Raw genomic sequence first — 20,321 nt, forward strand, 5'->3', positions numbered from 1 at the left:
ATCAATTAATGTAAGGGACATTTTGGCCAAAATGAGTTATATACATATACCAACGCATTCAGAATTTTCGGCTCTATCGATTGGTATACTTGAAATGTTGATATCTTTAAAAATGTCCCTTACCTTAAACATTTTTAGTCGTCTGAATACGACTTTTGGGGAAATAAATGATTTAAAGGACGTAAATTCCTTTTAATAATACAATTCAGCCCTTACCCTAAACTGCTGAACTGTTTTTGAACTCATTGAACCTTACTTCATTTTAAACTTTTTGATTTATCATAATTAGGCCCTTACGTTAATATGCATATAGGATATCAATTACTTTTTTTGGTGGTGATATGCATTTAATGCCTCCCACTCCTACTACACTTATGAACACTAAGTTGTCTTGTCTCTATCTTTTTTCTGTTCATTTTTACGCAGTTGGGTTTTTGACCGAGGGGCTGAAGGCTCTTCAGAAGCTGTTCAATTCCGTCATCCTCGAAGGAAAAACGCCTACGGTATGGCACAGAAGTGTGGTGATACTCTTCTTCAAAAAAGGCGACAAAACCTTGTTGAAGAATTATAGACCCATCTCACTTCTGAGCCATGTCTACAAGCTGTTTTCCAGAGTCATTACGAATCGTCTCACTCGTAAGCTCGATGACTTCCAGCTTCTCAAACAAGCCGGTTTCCGAAAAGGCTTTAGTACACCACATACATACGCCACGGCAGATTATACAGAAGACCGAGGAGTATAGTCAGTCACTTTGCCTGGCGTTTGTGGACTATGAGAAAGCTTCGATCGAGACCTGGGCAGTACCCCTTTTGTACCCTTTGCACCACCGGTCTGCACCACTGGTGGTGCAAAGGGTATTTTTAAATCCCTCTTGCACCACCAACAAATAGTGTTGTGCTACCATCGACTGTAAAACTAGTAGTAGACTGTAAAATACTTAATAATTCAATTGTTATAAATAAATCAAAACCTACCTAAAAGTTTTAATTTGTGTGTGTGTAAGTGCCTATAAACATTTCACTTCAGACCCACGATACCCCGGGCCTACATCCTACATACAACGAATAAAGTACCAGGGCAACATAACCATAAAGGAGCTATTTTATGATACATGTTTATTTCTCGGATCAACCAAGAAGAATTTGATATAGCTCCTTTATGATTATGTTGCCCTGGTAGGTACTTTAGGAATTATTCGTTGTATGTATGTATGAATGGTTGTTATTAATTTTTATGTTATGTTGTCAAATCTGTCCAGTAGTTTCGGAGCCTATTCAGTACAAACAAACAATCAAATCTTTCCTCTTTATAATATTAACTAGCTTTGGTCGCCCGCTACGCGGGCTACAAAAGCTAGATCTGCGATGCTGGCCGCTCCGGGCTTCGCCCTACGCGGCGCTCGGCCTGCGGCCTCGCATTCGGAGCTCGGCCTTCGGCCTCGCAAAAATTACAGGGGGCGTTGTCGTTTGTCACGGTGCTCTTGTGCTTTTTTGACGCAACACAGGTACATCTATGGCGACTGTCGGGATTTGAACCATCGCTCGGCCTTCGGCCTCGCCTTTCTGTCTGTCACTGGGCTCTAGTCCTTTTTTGACGCATTAAAAATAAATCTATGGCGACTCACAGGCTTTAAACTATCGCTCGGCCTTCGGCCTCGCCTTTTTCTACTTTAGCTAAGCCCCCCTGCATACAATTTGTATGGAGAACTTAGTCCCTTTAGGAAAACGGGTGAACGCTTGGCGGCCATCTTGGATTTCCAAAATTTTGCATTTTTTCCTTAATCTCGACCATTTTCCGCGCCGAACCCCATTTTTACTTTTTTTCTATCCTCACCCAGTCCCGAGGAGCAACGCCTTAAAAACACCCATGTCACAAAATTTTGTGTTCCCGTAATTCCCAGTGTTGCCAGGTGATCGAGATGAAAATGGTCAAATGTCATTAGTTTGACCTATTTGCAGGAGGCGTCATCCAAATTTCTGACCGGAAGTCGTTATTTCCATTTTTTACATTTTTTGACCAAATCTTCCAAAGTATGGCAACACTGGAAATTTTTGTTTTCCCAAACGATACTCCTTGACAAACTACGTAATCGCCCCATACAACTCGACTTTCCCAAATGTTGCCAACTGCCCGAAAAATGCATTTGAAAAATCAGAAATCTGAAACTTTTTACAAAATGGCCGCTCACTCGGTCGCCATCTTGATTTTCTGACATTTCGGATTTTTCCCATAGTCTGGATCGTATAACCGACTAAACCACATTTTTGGATTTTTTCTGCCATATCTCCTTCTGTCCGTCCTTAACTTTAAAGACACCCATGTCGAAAAAAATACTTTTCCCCGTAGCTCCCAGTGTTGCCAGGTGATCGAGATGAAAATGGTCAAATGTCATTTGCACGACCCCTTTGCAGGAGGCTTTGTCCAAATTTTTGACCGGAAGTCGTTATTTCTACTTTCGACATTTTTGGACCAAATCTCCCAAAGTGTGGCAACACTGAAGAAATTTCTTCACCCAAGCAAAACCTCTCGACAGGACACACAACCGCCTCATACAACTCGACTTTCCAAAATGTTGCCAACTACTCGAAAAATGAATTCCAAAATTTCGAATTTTTCAACTTTTTACAAAATGGCCGCTCACGCCGCCGCCATCTTGATTTTCTGACATTTCGGATTTTTCCCATAATCTGGGTCGTATATGCGACCAAACGTCATTTTTATTTTTTTTCTGCCATGACTCCTTCTGTCTGTCACTAACTTTAAAGACACCCATGTCGCAAAAAAAACTTTTCCCCATAACTTTCAGTGTTGCCAGACTTTTTTCATAAAAATGGTAAAATGTCATTCGGGTCCCCAAACGTCACCAAACTGCATACCAAGTTTTTGGAATTTCTGGAAATTTCCATTTTCTACTATCCGGGGCCGTGGTGGAAAATTTTCTTCCAAAATGGTAGTTTTTTCCGATTCATGGCAACACTCGAATAACAGACCAACAATCGCCCGGAACAATGTACCCCACTCCGGTGTCGCCATCTACCGGAAAATTGCTGTCAAACTTTGACAATTTTTATGCTCGCAACAAAATGGCCGACGGCTCAGCCGCCATCTTGTTTTTTGATAATCTGTGAATGTATCTCTTAAGAAGACTATACATGTCACAAATACTCAAAAGAAATTTTCAAAAACAATTGCGCATCTCGGAGTGACACCTCCCTAAAAACACCTCAAAATCGCATTTTCAATCCAAGATGGCGGCGCGGCCATTTTGTTTTTCCGTTTTTTTCTCACATTTTTTAGCACACCTTGGCAACCCCAACCAACCACCAAAAAAGAAAAAATTCAGGACCAAAGACAGAAAAGTTTGAGTTTCAAAAAGTGCCGCCATTTTGTTTTTTGGTTCAAAAAATGTGGTAAAGCTGTCAGTCAAAAAATCTAGTTAAAAACAAACACTAACAATTTTACCCCTCTCCCCTCTAAATACCCCAAAAATACCCCTGATCAGTGAGTGAGTGAGTCAGTGGTAATCGAGCTTTATATATTATAGATATATATTATATGATTATAGATAATCGTTTTACAGTAATGGTAGGGCGGCACTATTGGTGGTGCAAAAGGGATTAAAAAATACCCTTTGCACCACCAGTGGTGCAGGCCGGTGGTGCAAAGGGTACAAAAGGGGCAGTACCTACTACAGTTTCTCCAACGGTGTCAAATTGACTATATCGATACATCGAAGTGTTGAAAGGCTTGTACGAAAACGCCACAATTCGAAACCAGTTGCAGCAGCAGACAGGGGGAACTGAAAACTCCGAAACTGTTCACCACCTGGAGAACTGCTTCTGGACTGGAACGGATTCGGCATAAATATCAACGGTGAGTAAATAACCCACCTTCGATCGATTCGCAACCTTTAGAAGGTTGGATACTCTACACTCGGCAGTTGTTGACAATTATATACAGGGTGTTAGGTAAATGGGTATATGAGCCGACACTAGCCCATGTTAACATGGTCGTTTAAATGGTATGGTGAAGTCAAAAAATTGATATCATCATTTTAATTATTTTAATTTTCATACAAATCAGATTTTATAAAATTTATTTTGTATGAAAATTAAAAAAATTAAAATGATGATACCAAATTTCTGACTTCACCATACCATTTATATGACCATGTTAACATGGGCTAGTGTCGGCTCATATACCCATTTACCTAACACCCTGTATACCTAGTACAAACAGTCCAGTTAGGCTGGTTACAGTGTCACGCGGACTGTCCAGTGCGGATCCGCTCCACACAGCCGATCTGTAAACTTCGAGGAAGCGTTTTAGAGTAATGCGGTCCGCAGGAATCGCTCGCTCCCTAGCAGTTCATACAGATTGGCTGTGCGGAGCGATCCGCACTGACGGTCCGCGTGACACTAAAACCAGCCTTAGGTAGGTCCAACTTCGAGGAAGAGGTCAATCGTCGAATCCAACTCGGCTGGCAACGTTCAGGAAGCTTCCGTGATATTCTCACGTCTGAAATATCGCACTGTCTCAAGACAAAAGTCTTTGATAACTTATGGATCTGAGACGTGGTCGCTTACTGTGGGCCTCATAAGAAGACTCAAGGTCAAAGGCGATGGAGCGTGCTATGCTCGTAGTGATTGAACCAGAAATGACGTGATCCGCAGGAGAATCAAAGTGACTGACATAGTCCGCAGAATCGCTAAAATCAAGTGGCAGTGAGTGGAGCTCGTAGCTTGCAAAGCTGATGGCCGCTGGGGCAGAAAAATTCTTGAGTGGCGACCACGAGCTGGAAGACGTAATGTGCTGCAGACCTCCACTAGGTCGACCGACGATCTGGAGAAGGTTGTAGGAGGTGCGTGGATGCGGGCGGCGCAGGACCGGTTGTTGTGGAAATCCTTGGGGGAAGACCTTTGTCCAGCAGTGGACGTCATTCGGCTAAAGCGAACGAACGATGATTAAAAAAAAACCTAACTGCGTAAAAATGATCAGAAAAAGATAGAAACAAGACAACTTGTTCACAAATGCAGGCGTACGCATCATCAGTGACTAAATGTTTTGTTGGTGATGTGTATTTGATGCCTCCAACTGCATTTGTGAACACTAAGTTGTCTTGTTTCTATCTCTTCGTTTTGTTAATGAAAACTCGAATGCAACCTCTACTTACCTACATCAGGTTTCAATGTTAAAATTGTCAAGTTACAATAATATTACTGTCGTATTTATTCTTAAATGTACCTTACAACATACATGACATTCCATACTGTGAAATTTCAACATTGTAAGGTACAGTCAAGCTCGTTTCTTTAATGTAAGGGACATGCTATCTTTTAAACTACCCATTTTTCGAAAATTTGGCGTTTATATTATGAAAGAACAGAAAATTCTAAGAAACTTTGCCATAGAAACTATTTAAATCGTAACATCACATAAAAAGATATTGAGGTATAAAGAAAAAAAAATCGTTTTTTGGCTCTCCTGAAAAGTCGTGTTTTGTCCCTTACAGTAATTGATATTTCCACCATCGATAGGTTTGCTATTGAGCTTCATGACATTTCCACTTGTGTACCTGAGTTTATGTGTCATAAAAAGTCCTTCATCATCATCATCATCATTTCAGCCACAGGACGTCCACTGCTGAACATAGGCCTCCCCCAATGACTTCCACATCGCACGGTTGGTAGCGGCCTGCATCCAGAGCCTTCATGCTACCATAAAAAGTCCTTAAATTATTAAATTTCACTTACCAACATAGACCTACTACTTAAAATATGTGATGTTACTCTGTACATCTTGCTTGTAAATAATTAATGTGCAATATTTGTGTGCATTCTTGTTGTTTCTTTGCGCGATTTTTTATTCACATCAATTTTCTGACAACTGCTAAAAAGAAAAATAATAGTAATCTGTCATAAACGTGCCAGAATTTCGAATAGAAAAGGAGGTTTTATACTTGTGCCATACACAATAACGTCCAAGAAAAATGCATCTCGTCGGGGCAGGGCACCGACGGGGGAGGAACACTATCTATGGTCGCGATCCTCATCAGTGAGGGACCGAGGAAGAAGAAGAAAATGCACTATCTTATAAATACTTCAAAATACTGAACTGTCCTATCCATGACATTGACAGTGGGGCGCCACCGTCAATACCGGATCGCTGGTTGCGATTTTTGCCATGTTGGAAACCATATAGTTGAACGATGGTAGCGCCCCCCTGTCATTGAGTTTGGTGGGACAGTTCAGCGTGGGTCATCTATATCTGTGTGAGAGGGTCGGGCGCAGTCGGGCGGCAAAATAGGAGTGGTGGGGATTCTTTGTAAAAACTATTTTGAGCACTTTGTTGAAAACATTGGAGGTGCACTTTTAATATACCTACCCTCAAATACCTACTACTTTTAACTTTTGAAAAATAAAACAACAAATTCTAAATAAAAATCATCTTTTAATTTAAATTACATTACAATATATTTACATAAGTTACTAAATTATACCTTCGCATTTAGTACAGCTGGCACCGTAATTTATACTATTCTGACTGGAGGAATAAATGCGGTCACTTTTGTGCAAAGGAACAAAACAGGGTTAACAATTTGATACACATTTCTACTACAGTTTCTGTGGATTTTTCTAGATTTTTTTTTATCTAAGCCTATTTTTTACATTCCAGACACCCTTTTACCTTATCAAGATCTCACTATGCTACTATGCGACTTATCACGTGACTTAGTCGGTTTTTGTAGTTAACATTTTGTTTTGCCATTCAAGCTTAATAACTCAATATCTCTGAAAAACCAACTAAATTATGTGATATGTCTTTACAACTCGAACCGCACTAAATAAGAGTTCTAAACAAAATTACATAAGGCTTAATTTAGAATGAACAACTAGAGTTGTACCAGTAGCATAGCGCACTCCTTTCTCTGAAGCCTTTTTGGGTAAAAATAACATCGATACAAAAATAAACACAAAATCAATGATCCCAAAAAGGGGATCATGATAAACGTCATTAACGAAAATAAATATAAGTACATAACAATTGTATTGAATTACGTTAACAGTGTTTTAAAGGGTTCAGAGAGAGGAGATTTTAGTTCAAAATTATTCTCTCATCAAAGAATGATGGTAACAAAACAACATATTAATTCTTTCGACATTTAGGCATAGGCCACACACACTAAGATTGCGATTAGTGGAAATTAGGCTTTACAAAGCTTAAAAACAAAGTAACATCGTTTAAGCGAGACGATTTCTACAATCGTTATCGCTTTAGTCAAAAATCAATTAATTATCAAATAGATGTCGCGACTCATAAAAGAGCTCTTTCAGATTAGCGTTTTTTGATTGATTTAGCGCTTCACATTACCTTCGAAGCGTTATTACAACATTATTAGAGCGTTTACGCTTGAATTGCGGCTAGCACAAGATACAAGTTTAAAAGTGCCAAAAAATGCAAATTTAAAAGAGCCCTTACTAAAATTAAATTGGATGGTCATATGCTACTTTGCTTGAACATAAGAAATGGTGCCCAATATGGAAGCCTTTAGGTTTTAAAATACTTTCGACTTAAAAGGCCTTGCTTCACAATAGATTTTCGCGTGAATTCGCTCATTTTCAGTGAAACAGGCCTCGTATAGTCAACTAATAAATTAGCTATAACATTTTCCAAGTTTTAAGTGAAGGAATTTCTTTAGCGCCACTGGTTTTCATTCTGGCAGTATTCATTTGATTTTAGTATGTCTTTTAGATTGATAGTCCTATGCTATATTTATATGATGTTTACATGACTCTTAATGCCATAATCACAAAGTTGATATTAACAAGTAAATATTTACTAACAAAATAAAGGACTACAATAATTTAACACACAAATCATCATCATTATATTCACAAACTCATTGTTGATTATATCGCTTACCTAGACGCCATAGAGTAGACCGTCACTAATATAGATACCAAGGCGTTTACAAAATATTGCTTAATTTTTTTGATCCAATAGATTTCTTGATAGTTAACTTTATTTTGTAATTTAAATAAGACAACAGTTATTTGTTATTTGGAGTCGTAAAACAAAATTGGGGTTTTATAGATTTGGAGTGTTTTTACAATACAATACATTTCATTCACAATTTAAAATTAATTTATTGCAAAAAACCCTTTTGTTACGGGCACGGTTGACTATTTGCTTGTACTAGTGGCGCCCTCTAACTTTCAAAATCAAAAGCACATCAGACTGTAAAATTTTGTTGCAAAATCACTTTTATTACAACCAAATACAATCCACTTGATGTGCAATCTGTACCGAAAAAGCCTGTCAGACACCAACGGCTAAAGAAATCCACTCACGTCGTTCCCTTACAGGTATAACAGGCCGCAGGCTGACGCGTGGGCCATTACAGCCTCTGCGGCCTGACGGATCTCGAGGTGCGTCCGGGCAGCGTCTACCCAAGGCCTGGCTGCGGCCCGTGGGGCTCCCTGGAGGAGGTTCACGTAGCGTAGCGCCGCGCCTAAGTTGCCGTGGTTCATGTGGAACCTGTGGTGTTGGAAATAAGGATCGATTTATGAAAAACTTAGTGAAATATCTCAGTTAAGCGCAGCATTCGATTCTGTCGTAAAACAATCTATAGGTGTGTCAGCAGGCCTGTTCATCTCCGCGAGTTTACATCGAAAACAAAACAAGCACGATGGCCCACCTACAGGATACTATTCGACAAGGCCTCACATACGAGCGAACATTGACTCACGCACGCGTATTCTTGTGTATGATGAAAGAAAATAAAGAAAATGGTGTACTAAATACTGTGCAGTATTTAACTGCCTAAATAATAATAAAAACACAGAATGTACTTTCTTAAGTTGCCTCAAGAGAGGTAAATAAGTAGTTAATTTTATTCATGATAAATCATGTATTTCCTCCGCCATTTTCCGCAGTTTGGCACCTCACGTCACATCATTTTACCGAAGTCAGCCCTATAGCTTCGGCGCAGTGCCGATCACTGACGTTTGTCAACAAAATGGTGCTTGACTCTTGAGACAGGCTAAATTACACCATATTGTTAATGACATTGAGCATACATTTTTTCAAATACCTTCGCGAAGTAAAACTTCTGTACGTAGTACTTATTATTATTCTGTGGTGTCAGTGCGTGAGGGAGCGGCGAAACTTCAGATGCGCCTCGGACTTGTATGCTCTGTCACGTCATATGTCAGTTATATCACCTCCCGTACCTCTGGCAATTGACTTATAAATATTGATGTATTATAAATATTGATCACAGCCAGACTTCAAGTGTTTTGCCTTATTTATTTATTTATTTAATCAGTAACTCTATGCGCAGCTATAGACATATAGACACTTTTTGTGTCCAGTTGCTTCCACTTGACATACGATTCGGTTTTCTACGATGGTGTGCCGTGTCGGTACCAAAAATCGTCTACGTTTGCGCAGCCCCTTAGAAGCACAATATATATTTTTTTAATTACCTTGCCCTCTGGATGATGTCAAACGTGTCCAATTTCGTGAAATCCGTAGGTTTGTTGTCCAACTCATCCTCAGGAATTTCCGTTATCTGTAACCAATAGTAATAGGCCTTCGTTTAGTTAGTTGACTGGAGAAATGTATAAATAATAAAATAATGTATTTACTAAAGCTACGGAAAAATCAAACGCGGTTATATCCCTCTATCGTTTGTTTCAACAAAAGGACAATAACAACTGGAGAAAAGCGTCCCCTAAGGAATTGCTGGTGCTTCCCGCGATCTTTACTAGATCGTTAGTCCATCGAATGACCTGCCTCCGTCTTTTGGCCCGTGGTTGCCACCTGAGAACATTTCTGCCCCAGCAGCCATCAGTTTTACCAGAACTACTTATTTACCTCTCAGTGTCTTGAGGCAACTTAAAAAAGTACACCATTTTCTTTATTTTCTTCCATCATACACAAGAATACGCGTGCGTGAGTCAATGTTCGCTCGTATGTGAGGCCTTGTCGAATAGTATCCTGTAGGTGGGCCATCGTGCGTGTTTTGTTTTCGATGTAAACTCGCGGAGATGAACAGGCCTGGTATGGGGCACATACCGCCCACTGGTTACTTCGCTTCTCCTACGTTTTTGGACATCATAATCTTTTTTTGTCTGATTTTTTTTATACAAAACGTGTCTCACCTTTTGGAATAGCAGTTTAGACTGCAGCCACGACAGGAAGTACACCGGTAGGGTCGCACCTTCACGTCCCACTAAGGCCACTTTCACCGCTGTCTTCTCCATCTGAAAAAACAATTTCAATTAAAATTATATTTAAAGGATTTCAATATGTACTTTGGTAATCTTACAAAACATCTTGACACCGAACTGTCTACATTCGGGGTAATTAGAGTTAGTCTGCCTTTGAATCGAAATTCACTGGGATAACTAGTCTTTCATCTTATAGATTTTCATGTTTTAAGCACAAAATGGGAACAATGAGAAATTATTCAGTGCATCGTCGCATAATTTTTTTTTTTGCTTGCACAGTTTGCGCTACTGGTGCCACGAACGAAACGGAACCGTAAAAATAACCATAAAATAAATTTTAGAATCGAAGAACAACCCAGGCATTATGTCATCTATGAAAAGCTTTACATGTTGTACCCCATTGCTAAGGTTTATTTTTTTTAGATTTTAGAAGCAAATTGCTTCATAGTATAGTAACAAAGTGGTGTTTAATATATCGTTACCGTATCAAACCTCTCTCGCAAGGACTTTTCAGTCGCGATGCCCTTTTCGCGCACTTCAGTCGGTATGCCCTTTAGCACTGTCTGCACCAGTCTGTCGTCCTTGCCTGGAAACAAAGACATTACGTCACCACAAGGGAACACAGCAAAACAAACAATTATGAAAAATTTCAAAATTAATTGACATACTATTTGCAAATGTAATCATTACTGCTACGTTATTATCAAATATTATGTCGTTTTCTCTCACTGACTAGGACCGTTTGCTCACGTGACATTGGCGAAATCGTGGTTCTCAAAACCAAGTCATTGAAGAAGACTAGGCGGAGGGGAAAGTTTGAAAACTACGCGCGCTGTCTTGCTCAGTCCCTTCGTCGTCGGCTTGCATCTCAAGGTGTGTCCAAATACAACGCGGCATTCGAGCGCTAAGACGTCTTCGCAACCGCGCTAGGTTCCCGATAGTGACGATAATAATGAATACACAAATATTTGTATAATATTTGAATCCGTTTTACCCCCTTAGGGATGGATTTTCATAAAATTCCGTCTTAGTGAGCACATACGTTCTAAAAGGAACCCCCTTGCAAAATTTTAGACTCCTAGCACTTGTAGTTTCCGAGGTTTCGTGAGTGATTAGTCTCGGGGACACCTCGCCTTCGAGATCTTGGCCGGTCGACCATATACTAGATTACCTACTGATGATGAGGATGTACAGAGCATACGTACCAGCCTTCTCTAGGGCTTTCAACTCATTATCGATGCTAGTTTCAGGGACGCCGCGGCGCGTGGCCGCTAACAAGGCTTCACCGGCTGCCCATAGAGACTGCGAGCGACGAGCCTCAGCCTCGGCTTTGGCGCGCTCTGAAAACAAAAAATATTTATCTGAATTTACTTTTCGCTTCACCAAATCATAGGTCCTCGGAGTGGGATACCTGCTTACACTACGTATTCTGATAGCGGATCGCTATTCGAGAGCGATAGACGCGGACAGCGCAGGACTGGTTATTACAAAAATCTTTGGAGGAGACCATTGTTCAGTCTTTTAATTGAAAGTAACGAACAAACGAACTTAATTATGAAATATGATAAAACCGACTAAAACACGTAAATAAACTTATGATAAAATATAAATCTACTCAAAATCATTATTTCAGCCAAGTTCACTGCTGAACGTAGGCCTCCCCCAATAATTTCCAGATTGACCGGTTGATAGCGTCCTGCATCCAGCACCTTCCTGCTACCTTTATGAGATAGTCTGTCCACCTTATAATTGGACGTCCGCTGCGCTTTCCAAAACTGCGTCAAAAGCTTTTAAATATTACTTTACTTTGTAATTAATGAAAGGATAAACACTAGATAAATATATTTCAGCTTACGTTTGAGTGTCTGCTCGATGGCCTTCAGCTTGCCGGCCATGGCAGCCAATTCCCGCTTGAACACAACACGCTCTTTCTCCACTTGCTCCGACACTGAGCGGCTGAATTTGCCCATTATCTACAACAAACGTATTTTGAATAGATAAATAATTTCGTTGGTTATTCGCTGTTTCTTAGCAAATCTGAGAACCAGGCAACATTTTATTGTTCTAAATACATTACTTAAAAAACAGAACGGTCAACTGGAAATCATAAAAAATACGAGATACACTGCACACACTATGTACAAATGTGAATCTACCTTTCAAAAGTTTCCCCTTTACTTTACCAGTAAATACTTTTTATTAGTTTTCAACCTAATTAGACAAGATAAAGTTCAAAGTAAGCAACAAATCATCCACCACACACATCGTTTGTGATTTTTGTGAATATGGACGTAGGAATATTGAGTAGCTGAAAGTGAACTCTATCGACTAACCTCCTTCTCTTTCCTGTTGAGTCTGTCCTGCAGAACCTCTTGTTGGATCTCAAATTGCTTCTTCAGCTGTTCTTTTAGTTTCCTATTCGCCTCTGCTTGGACTTCCAAACTCTGTAAAAATAACATTCGTTAGAATTTCAATATCAAAGGAATATACGTTGTAAGTTTATTAATTTAGAATACATATTTCAACGAACAAATTATTTTAAAGAAATTCAAAACCTTTTTCTGGAATTCCTTTTCTTTTTCCATTTTTTCCTTCTTTATCATATCTTCTACTTTTGCTTCAATTATCGCTTTTTCATCGTGGCCTGAAAAAAATGCATACTTTTCTTCATACTTCTAACTAATAAGTAATAACAGTATATGAACACAAATCAAAAACTAGTAAATAAGTTTTACTGTCATATACATAAGATACAAGATAGAATACTCACATTCGATAGCTCTGTTGATTTTCAAATCTCTGATGGTTTGTAGTTCAGCCAATTCATTTTGCAGATATTGGATCTGGAAAAAAGATTGATGCGTCAAATTCAATTTTTCACAGAAAAATCTACTTACACTTATCATTGTAATTTGGCAAATTCAGAATAACAATTCTGATGTATAAAAAATCCTATTATAAAATTGAAGAGTAGAATAAACATCCATCCATCCTCAAAAACTTAGGCTGGTTTTAGTGTCACGCGGACTGTCTGTGCGGATCGCTCCGCACAGCCGATCTGTATGAACTGCTAGGGAGCCGAGCGATTCCTTAGGACGCTCCCTAGAAGTTCATACAGATTGGCCGTGCGGAGCGGGTCCGCACCGGACGGTCCGCGTGACACTAAAACCAGCCTTAGTGGATAGGAAAGGATAATATACATATGGGAAAGATAGGATATAAAACAATAAAATTAGAATGATAAAACAATAAAATTAGAATGAATATTTGTGGGTCTACCACAATCTGAAGGTCGCGGGAAGAGCCTGGATGCAGCGCAGGATCGGTCGTTATAGAAATCCTTGGAGGAGGCCTTTGTCCAGCAGTGGACGTCATTTGGCTGAACGAACGAATATTATTGTCAAAGAAATTTTTCTACATACCTGTTTTAGCGTATACAGGAGTAGCAAGTCAGTGTCTCCCTTGACGTCTAATTTCCGCGCGCTCAAATCGATGCCCGGGAACAACGCTTGCAGTTCGTTCTTGTATGCACTGCGCGCCATCTCCACCTGACGATAGAATATGAACTTTAATGCATAGTAAATAAGACACAAAATAGCACGGCTTGTGACGGAACAACATCACAAATGCGTCGGTACCTTCTTCCAGTTCTGTCGCACAACACACATTGATTGAGTTCAAGTATGTAGCTCGTCAAGGAAATATTTAATGATGGAACAAAATCACAAACACGTTCTTATTTTGTTCCAGAAGCTGTCTTCGAACACACACTATCGAGCTTGTAGCTCGTCTAGGCACAATTGAATGTCGGAACAACATCAAATTGTTCCAATAACAGTCGCTTAACAGTCGAACTTGTATCTACAGTACGTTTAAGGACTAATAAATGACGGAACAACATCACAAACACGTCCTAATAACTTGTTCCAGGAACGGTCACTGAGCACACACTGCCGGAAATTACATCAAATCAAATCAAATCAAATATAATTTATTTGCATTAAATAGGGTTTCACAAAGTGGGTGTTATTACATTTTTAAGTTATTGTAAGTACTTATGCCTATTTAGCCATACTTAATTACAGCATGCAAATTTTAAATTTTGTCCTACATTAATTAATTAAAATTATAATTTATTTTATTATAATGTCTTATTTTTAAGAAAATCTCCTATGGAGTAAAAACATTCCTCTATTAGCCACTTCCTCAACTCCATTCGAAATCTATTAAAAGGGAGTAACTTTATTCTCTCAGGAATCTTGTTAAATATTTTAATGGCCATCACATAACCATTATTATTAAACCGGATTGTTTTTGGTAAAATTTCTAAAGTAAGCTTGTTGGGGTTTCTCAAACTTCGGCTCGTTTTGTCTTTTGACTGTTGAAACAAGTGTATATTTTGTTTTACAAATTTTCCCATTTCTAATATATAGATACATGGAAGCGGCAAAATGTTCAACGACTTAAGAAAGGTCTACAAGAAACGTCCGGTGCTATGTTACAAATGGCTCGTATGCATCTTTTTTGTGCAACAAATACTTTATTTATATTGGTACCGTTACCCCAGGTTATGATCCCATACCTAATCGCAGATTCTACATAAGCGAAGTATGCGGTGATAGCCGTCTTTTTACTTGCTATTTTTGTCAGGCGGTATAGAGCAAACACAAACTTATTTACTCTTTCGAAGACACTATCTATTTGGTCTTTCCATGTGAATTTTGTATCCATGATGATACCCAAGAACTTCACACTGTTAGCGCACGTTATATTTTCGCCCATTATATTAAAATTAATAGATTGATTTATAAAATTATTGAAATTAATTATATATGTTTTAAGATTGATTTGTAAATTATTTTTATTTAGCCAATTTATTATAGATGTCATGGTATTAACTATGTCGGTTTTGTGTTTTTCGAGTGTACAGTCTTTTTCACTGGAAACAATAAGTGAAATGTCGTCAGCAAATAATGTGAATTTATATTTTGAAATATTAATAATGTCGTTTATGTACAAGAGAAACAATAATGGACCAAGAATACTTCCTTGGGGTACTCCATTTCTGTTATATGTGAAGCAGGATCTGTAGGTCTGTGTAGTGTGTCTAACGTTCACCTGTTCTATTTCGACGCATTGCAATCTGTTTTCCAAGTATGACTTTAGCCAATCGTGAGCAGGTCCTCTTATTCCATTGACCTCCAATTTGTCAAGTAATTGTTTATGTGAGACTCGATCAAATGCTTTTGACATGTCAAGGAAAATTACCGATGTATATTTTTTGTCATTAACATTTTTTAAAATATCATCAACCAAGCCAAAGACTGCCTGTATTGTTGATTTATTTTTTTGGAAACCAAACTGGTTTTCATTGATCACATTAAATTTCTTGAAAAAGGACGTAATTTGTTCATGAACAACCTTTTCAAAAACTTTGGAAAATATTGAAATTAATGTCACGGGTCTGAAATTGTCAATGTTAATGTTATCACCCTTTTTTTTAATTGGTTTTACAATTGCCATTTTTAGTTTTTCTGGGAAGATTCCATGCTCCATTGACAGATTAACTAAATGCGTTAGCAGAGGACTTAATTCCTCTTTGCACGATTTCAAAACTTTTGTACAAATGGAATCGTATCCTTCTGATGGTGTATTATTTAGTGACATAATTATTCTTTCCATATATTTACTATTTACTGGTGTGAGAAAAAGTGAGTTATGAAAATCAGCTTTGCTACATGTATTTTCTGGCTTTCCGTGTATTTTGTTTATATCAATGAAATATGTGTTAAATTTTGATGCAATTTCTATCGGCGCAAGTACCTCCCCTTCATCAGTCATAATTCTATTAATATATTTTTTGTTCAGTGTGTTGTTTGTTTCGTCTTTAATTATAGTCCATGCCGCTCGACACTTGTTTTTGCTGTTTACTATAAAAGTTTTATTAGTTAATCTTTTTGATTGATTTACACATTTTTTAAGTAAAGTGCTAAAACATATGTATTTTTTTCGGTCAGTTTCAGTTTTGTTAGTATAGTAAGCGTATCGCAGAATTCTTTTTGTCGCACAGCTTGTCTTTAATCCCTTCGTTATCCATTTAGGTTTATTAGTTAAATATTTCTTGACTCTAGTGATTGGAAAGCAAAGTTTATAAAGCAGGCAGAACATGTCATGAAATGCATTAAATGCAACGTTGACGTCTGTGTGTATAAACATATTTTCGAATGAAAGACATTTTAGGTGTTGCTTAAACAGTTCAATGTTCTCATTCGAGTAGTCTCTCCTAGTAATAAACACGATTTTAGAAGATTGTTTCTTTTCTGCTACTGAGAAGTTCAAGATTTGAGCTGTGTCGTGGTCGGACAGCCATAGTGGTAAAGTTGATCCCGAGGCAGAGTCAATGTTACTGATCACAAGATCAAGACATGCATTGCCTCTAGTCGGTTCATTAATGTGTGAGTATAGGTTGTATTTATTCAGAATATCTTTTAGTTGTTTTGCATTTTGACATTTTTCCTCTATCATATTTATATTCATGTCACCGGCAATAATAAATTTTTTATTCGGATATTTTTTTAAACATTTATACAACATTAAGTCAATTTTTTCAGCAAAGTATGTGATATGTCTTTTTAATTTTGAAGGAATTCTATAAATGCAAATTATAATTAAATTGTTTGTTGTTAGGTTTACAGCACAGCATTCAAAATGGAAAATCATAGCGAGGTTTTCGATAAATTTTATTGTTTTGAAATCAATACCCTTCTTTACCATTATACACGAACCCCCCCTTTTGTTAGATCGTGAAAACTTTGCCGCTAATTCGAAGTCATTAATATTAATATTTTTTTCCTCTCCAGATTTAATGAATGTTTCTGTAAAGCATAGTACATCAGGCTTTATATTGTAGCTAATGTCTGATAACGTAATTTCTATTAATTCTCTCTTTGATCGTAACCCATGTATGTTTTGGTGCAATATTGTAAATACATTATTTCTTTTATGAACGAAAAAGCTGGTCACTGGGAGGATTATTTATTTTATGAGTTTGGTTAATAAGGTTATGCGATGTCCCATTATTTTCTACGCTATTTTTTGGTTGGACTATTGGAGTTGTGTGATTTCTAGTCGTAGGCTTAAAGTAAAAAGTGATTTTACCTTTCTTTGGAATGGAGTTAGAGTAAGTTTGCCTCTTACTTTGACACTGCAATGCCTGAGATCTCAAGCGATTTCTTAAGCTATTTATGGACAAAAAATCATTTTCATACTGTCGGAAGTCGACCCAAAGATTTATTTTTGAACATACAAAATTTATATAATCTGTATCATATTTAAAATAATCAATATAAAATCCTTTCATGTCTATAATATTACAATTCACAAAATGTTTCGTCCATAATTTCAAATTACAATTTAATGTCTTTTCGTTAAGGTAGGGATTATAGATTACAGGTGCAATTAATACTGTACATTTACAAAATTTGTTTACAGCAATGCAAATATTTGAATGTAACTTTTGAATGTCCCTGTCATTACTGCCAAAACCTAAAATTATTATGTCATTAGATTTTAGTTCATGTAAAATTTCGTCACATTTTTGTAAAATTTCAGTACTTGTGGCTCCGGTCATAATAAATGCATAGGGCTTATATACGTCGTTCCATTTTCCTGTTCTTGTCATTGAAAGTCATCTGTAGCTCATGTAGAGACTGTTTAATATCGGAACAACATTACAAACTTTGATCCAGTATCGCCCGCTCAGCACACATTGATCAAGTTAATATTTTACCTTATCTAGGGACTATTTCATATCGGAACAACATCTCAAACATTTTCCAGTATTTGTCACTCAGCACACATTAATCAAGTAAACATTTTAGCTTATCTAGGGACTATTTAATGTCGGAACAACATCACAAACCTTGTTCCAGTATTTGTCGCTCAGCACACACTGGTCCAATTCCTTCTTGTAGGTGGACTCGGCTGCGGTGAGGTCACCACGGAACTGATTGATGTAGCGCAGCGTTCCGTAATTTGTTAGAATAGCAGCCAGCGAGCACACACTATCAAGCTCGTTTAGATACTTTTTAATTTCGGAACAACATCGCTAACTTTGTTCCAATAGCGGTCTCTCATCCCACTTTGATCATGTTTACTTTATAGACTATTTAATATCGGAACAACGTCACAAACCTTGTTCCAGTATTTGTCACTCAGCACACATTGACCAAGTTAAAATTTTAGCTTATCTAGGGACTATTTAATGTCGGAACAACATCACAAACCTTGTTCCAGTATTTGTCGCTCAGCACGCACTGGTCCAGTTCCTTCTTGTAGGTGGACTCGGCCGCGGTGAGGTCACCACGAAACTGTTTGATGTAACGCAGCGTGGCTGCAACGCTTTCTGGTGGCGCTTGGACGCCTGCTTTGATCATGCGGTCTAGGGTGTCTGGAAGATAAAATAAGGGTTATTTAGATAAACTCTGCAGCACGCTATTATGTATTAACTCTATTATACATTAAAATACCTAACAGTTACAGATAAAGTAATAGATGTGAGCGTTAAATTCATTTCAAGAAGATTTATGGCACTGGCTGGATGAAAAAAGAGAAAGGGGATCATATCGAGGCTGCAGCTTATGTTCGGTTACAGAAAGACTATCGAACGCGGGTTTCTCTTTCAAAAACCAAAAACCGGATTTTTCCTGGGTCACCAAACAAAATCATGCAAGTATATTTTAGTATGATATAGCAATGAACAGGAGAGGTGCATACATTCTGAAATCATTGAGTTATTAATAGACTAGCTTTCCGCCCGCGGCTTCGCCCGCGTGGAATTTTGTCTGTCACAGAAAAACTTTATCGTGCGCGTCCCTGTTTCAAAAACCGGGATAAAAACTATCCTATGTCCTTTCCCGGGACTCAAACTATCTCTATGCCTTTCATTAAAATCGGTTCAGTGGTTTAGGCGTGAAAGAGAGACAGACAGACAGACAAACAGATTTACTTTCGCATTTATAATATTAGTATAGATTTATAATAGTTACATAATTACCGATAGCGCACTTGGCCTTAGCGGCGGCCTCCTTGGCTTTCGAGGCGGCCTTGTCGCGCGCCTCCTTCGAGCCGTGGACTGACATGTAGTGCTTCTTGTCGAGGTCGTCCAGCGAAGACTCTACGATCTGTAATGATTTGGAATTAGGTTAGTTTTGCTTGGGCAGGGGTGAACAGACTACTTAAAATTAATTTGAGAGTGAGTGTTATTAAAAAAAGTATTAAAAAGTTTAAAATTTTGTTTTAAAATGGGGTAGGAAAGAATCTGAACTTAACAGCGCCTTTTTATATTGCTCAAATTACTAGCAGCTCCAATCAGGCTTTATGTTTTCGTGCAAATCATAAACGTTTGTTTTTATTTGTATAGAGAACAATAGTGTCTAGACAAACCTAAAGAGGATTTAGGACGCTATTTGGATCAAATATGTAATTGCTCAATAATGAATAATAAATAAATAAATAAAATAAATAAAATAAATAAAACAAATAAAATAAATAAAATAAATAAAACAAATAAAACAAATAAAACAAATAAAACAAATAAAACAAATAAAACAAATAAAACAAATAAAACAAATAAAATAAATAAAATAAATATTAGCACTACCAAAGCTATTCAAAAAGCACACTTTATCGTGTCAAAATAAAATTGAAGTTCCATTTATACAGCACCTAACTTCGAGGTTAGTGGAAGCCTTATAGCTGTCTACCGCTAGCTTCATGTTCACCATGCATATTGTTATCCAACTACATAGTGCCTTAATAAGACTGAAAATCCACCAAACTTAGCTTGGTATTGCCATGCATATCATGGCCTAACTACTCCATGCAAAAACCACTTTTAAAACTATTAAAATAGGGTCTAAAATCCACCAACCTTAAACAGCGCCTTGTTGTACTCCGTACAGAAGTTAGTGGCTGCCTTGAAGCTATCGACAGCTATCTTGGTGTTTTCATGCATATCATGTTCCAGCTCCACCATTCAAAAACCTCCCTTAACTGTGACAAAATAAGGCCTAAAGTCCACCAAC

The 20,321-nt window shown here is 37.8% G+C and overlaps 1 protein-coding gene across 1 annotated transcript; it reads right to left on the reverse strand.

The window, feature by feature from the left end:
• Nucleotides 1-6,431: 6,431 nt before the first annotated feature.
• On the reverse strand, nucleotides 6,432-20,266 carry LOC135083849 (MICOS complex subunit Mic60-like). Its single transcript, XM_063978589.1, has 13 exons — nucleotides 20,168-20,266; nucleotides 19,292-19,418; nucleotides 18,522-18,685; nucleotides 13,659-13,784; nucleotides 13,007-13,079; nucleotides 12,792-12,880; nucleotides 12,570-12,680; nucleotides 12,092-12,209; nucleotides 11,442-11,576; nucleotides 10,719-10,822; nucleotides 10,168-10,269; nucleotides 9,490-9,575; nucleotides 6,432-8,539 (listed from the first exon to the last, which is right to left on the reverse strand). The coding sequence occupies exons 1-13, from the start codon at nucleotides 20,249-20,251 to the stop codon at nucleotides 8,362-8,364; spliced, it is 1,497 nt and encodes a 498-aa protein (XP_063834659.1). The 5' UTR covers nucleotides 20,252-20,266; the 3' UTR covers nucleotides 6,432-8,361.
• Nucleotides 20,267-20,321: the final 55 nt, after the last annotated feature.

This window comes from Ostrinia nubilalis, chromosome 24 (genome assembly GCF_963855985.1).
Source record: "Ostrinia nubilalis chromosome 24, ilOstNubi1.1, whole genome shotgun sequence".
In the NCBI taxonomy this organism is placed as follows: Eukaryota; Metazoa; Arthropoda; class Insecta; order Lepidoptera; family Crambidae; genus Ostrinia; species Ostrinia nubilalis.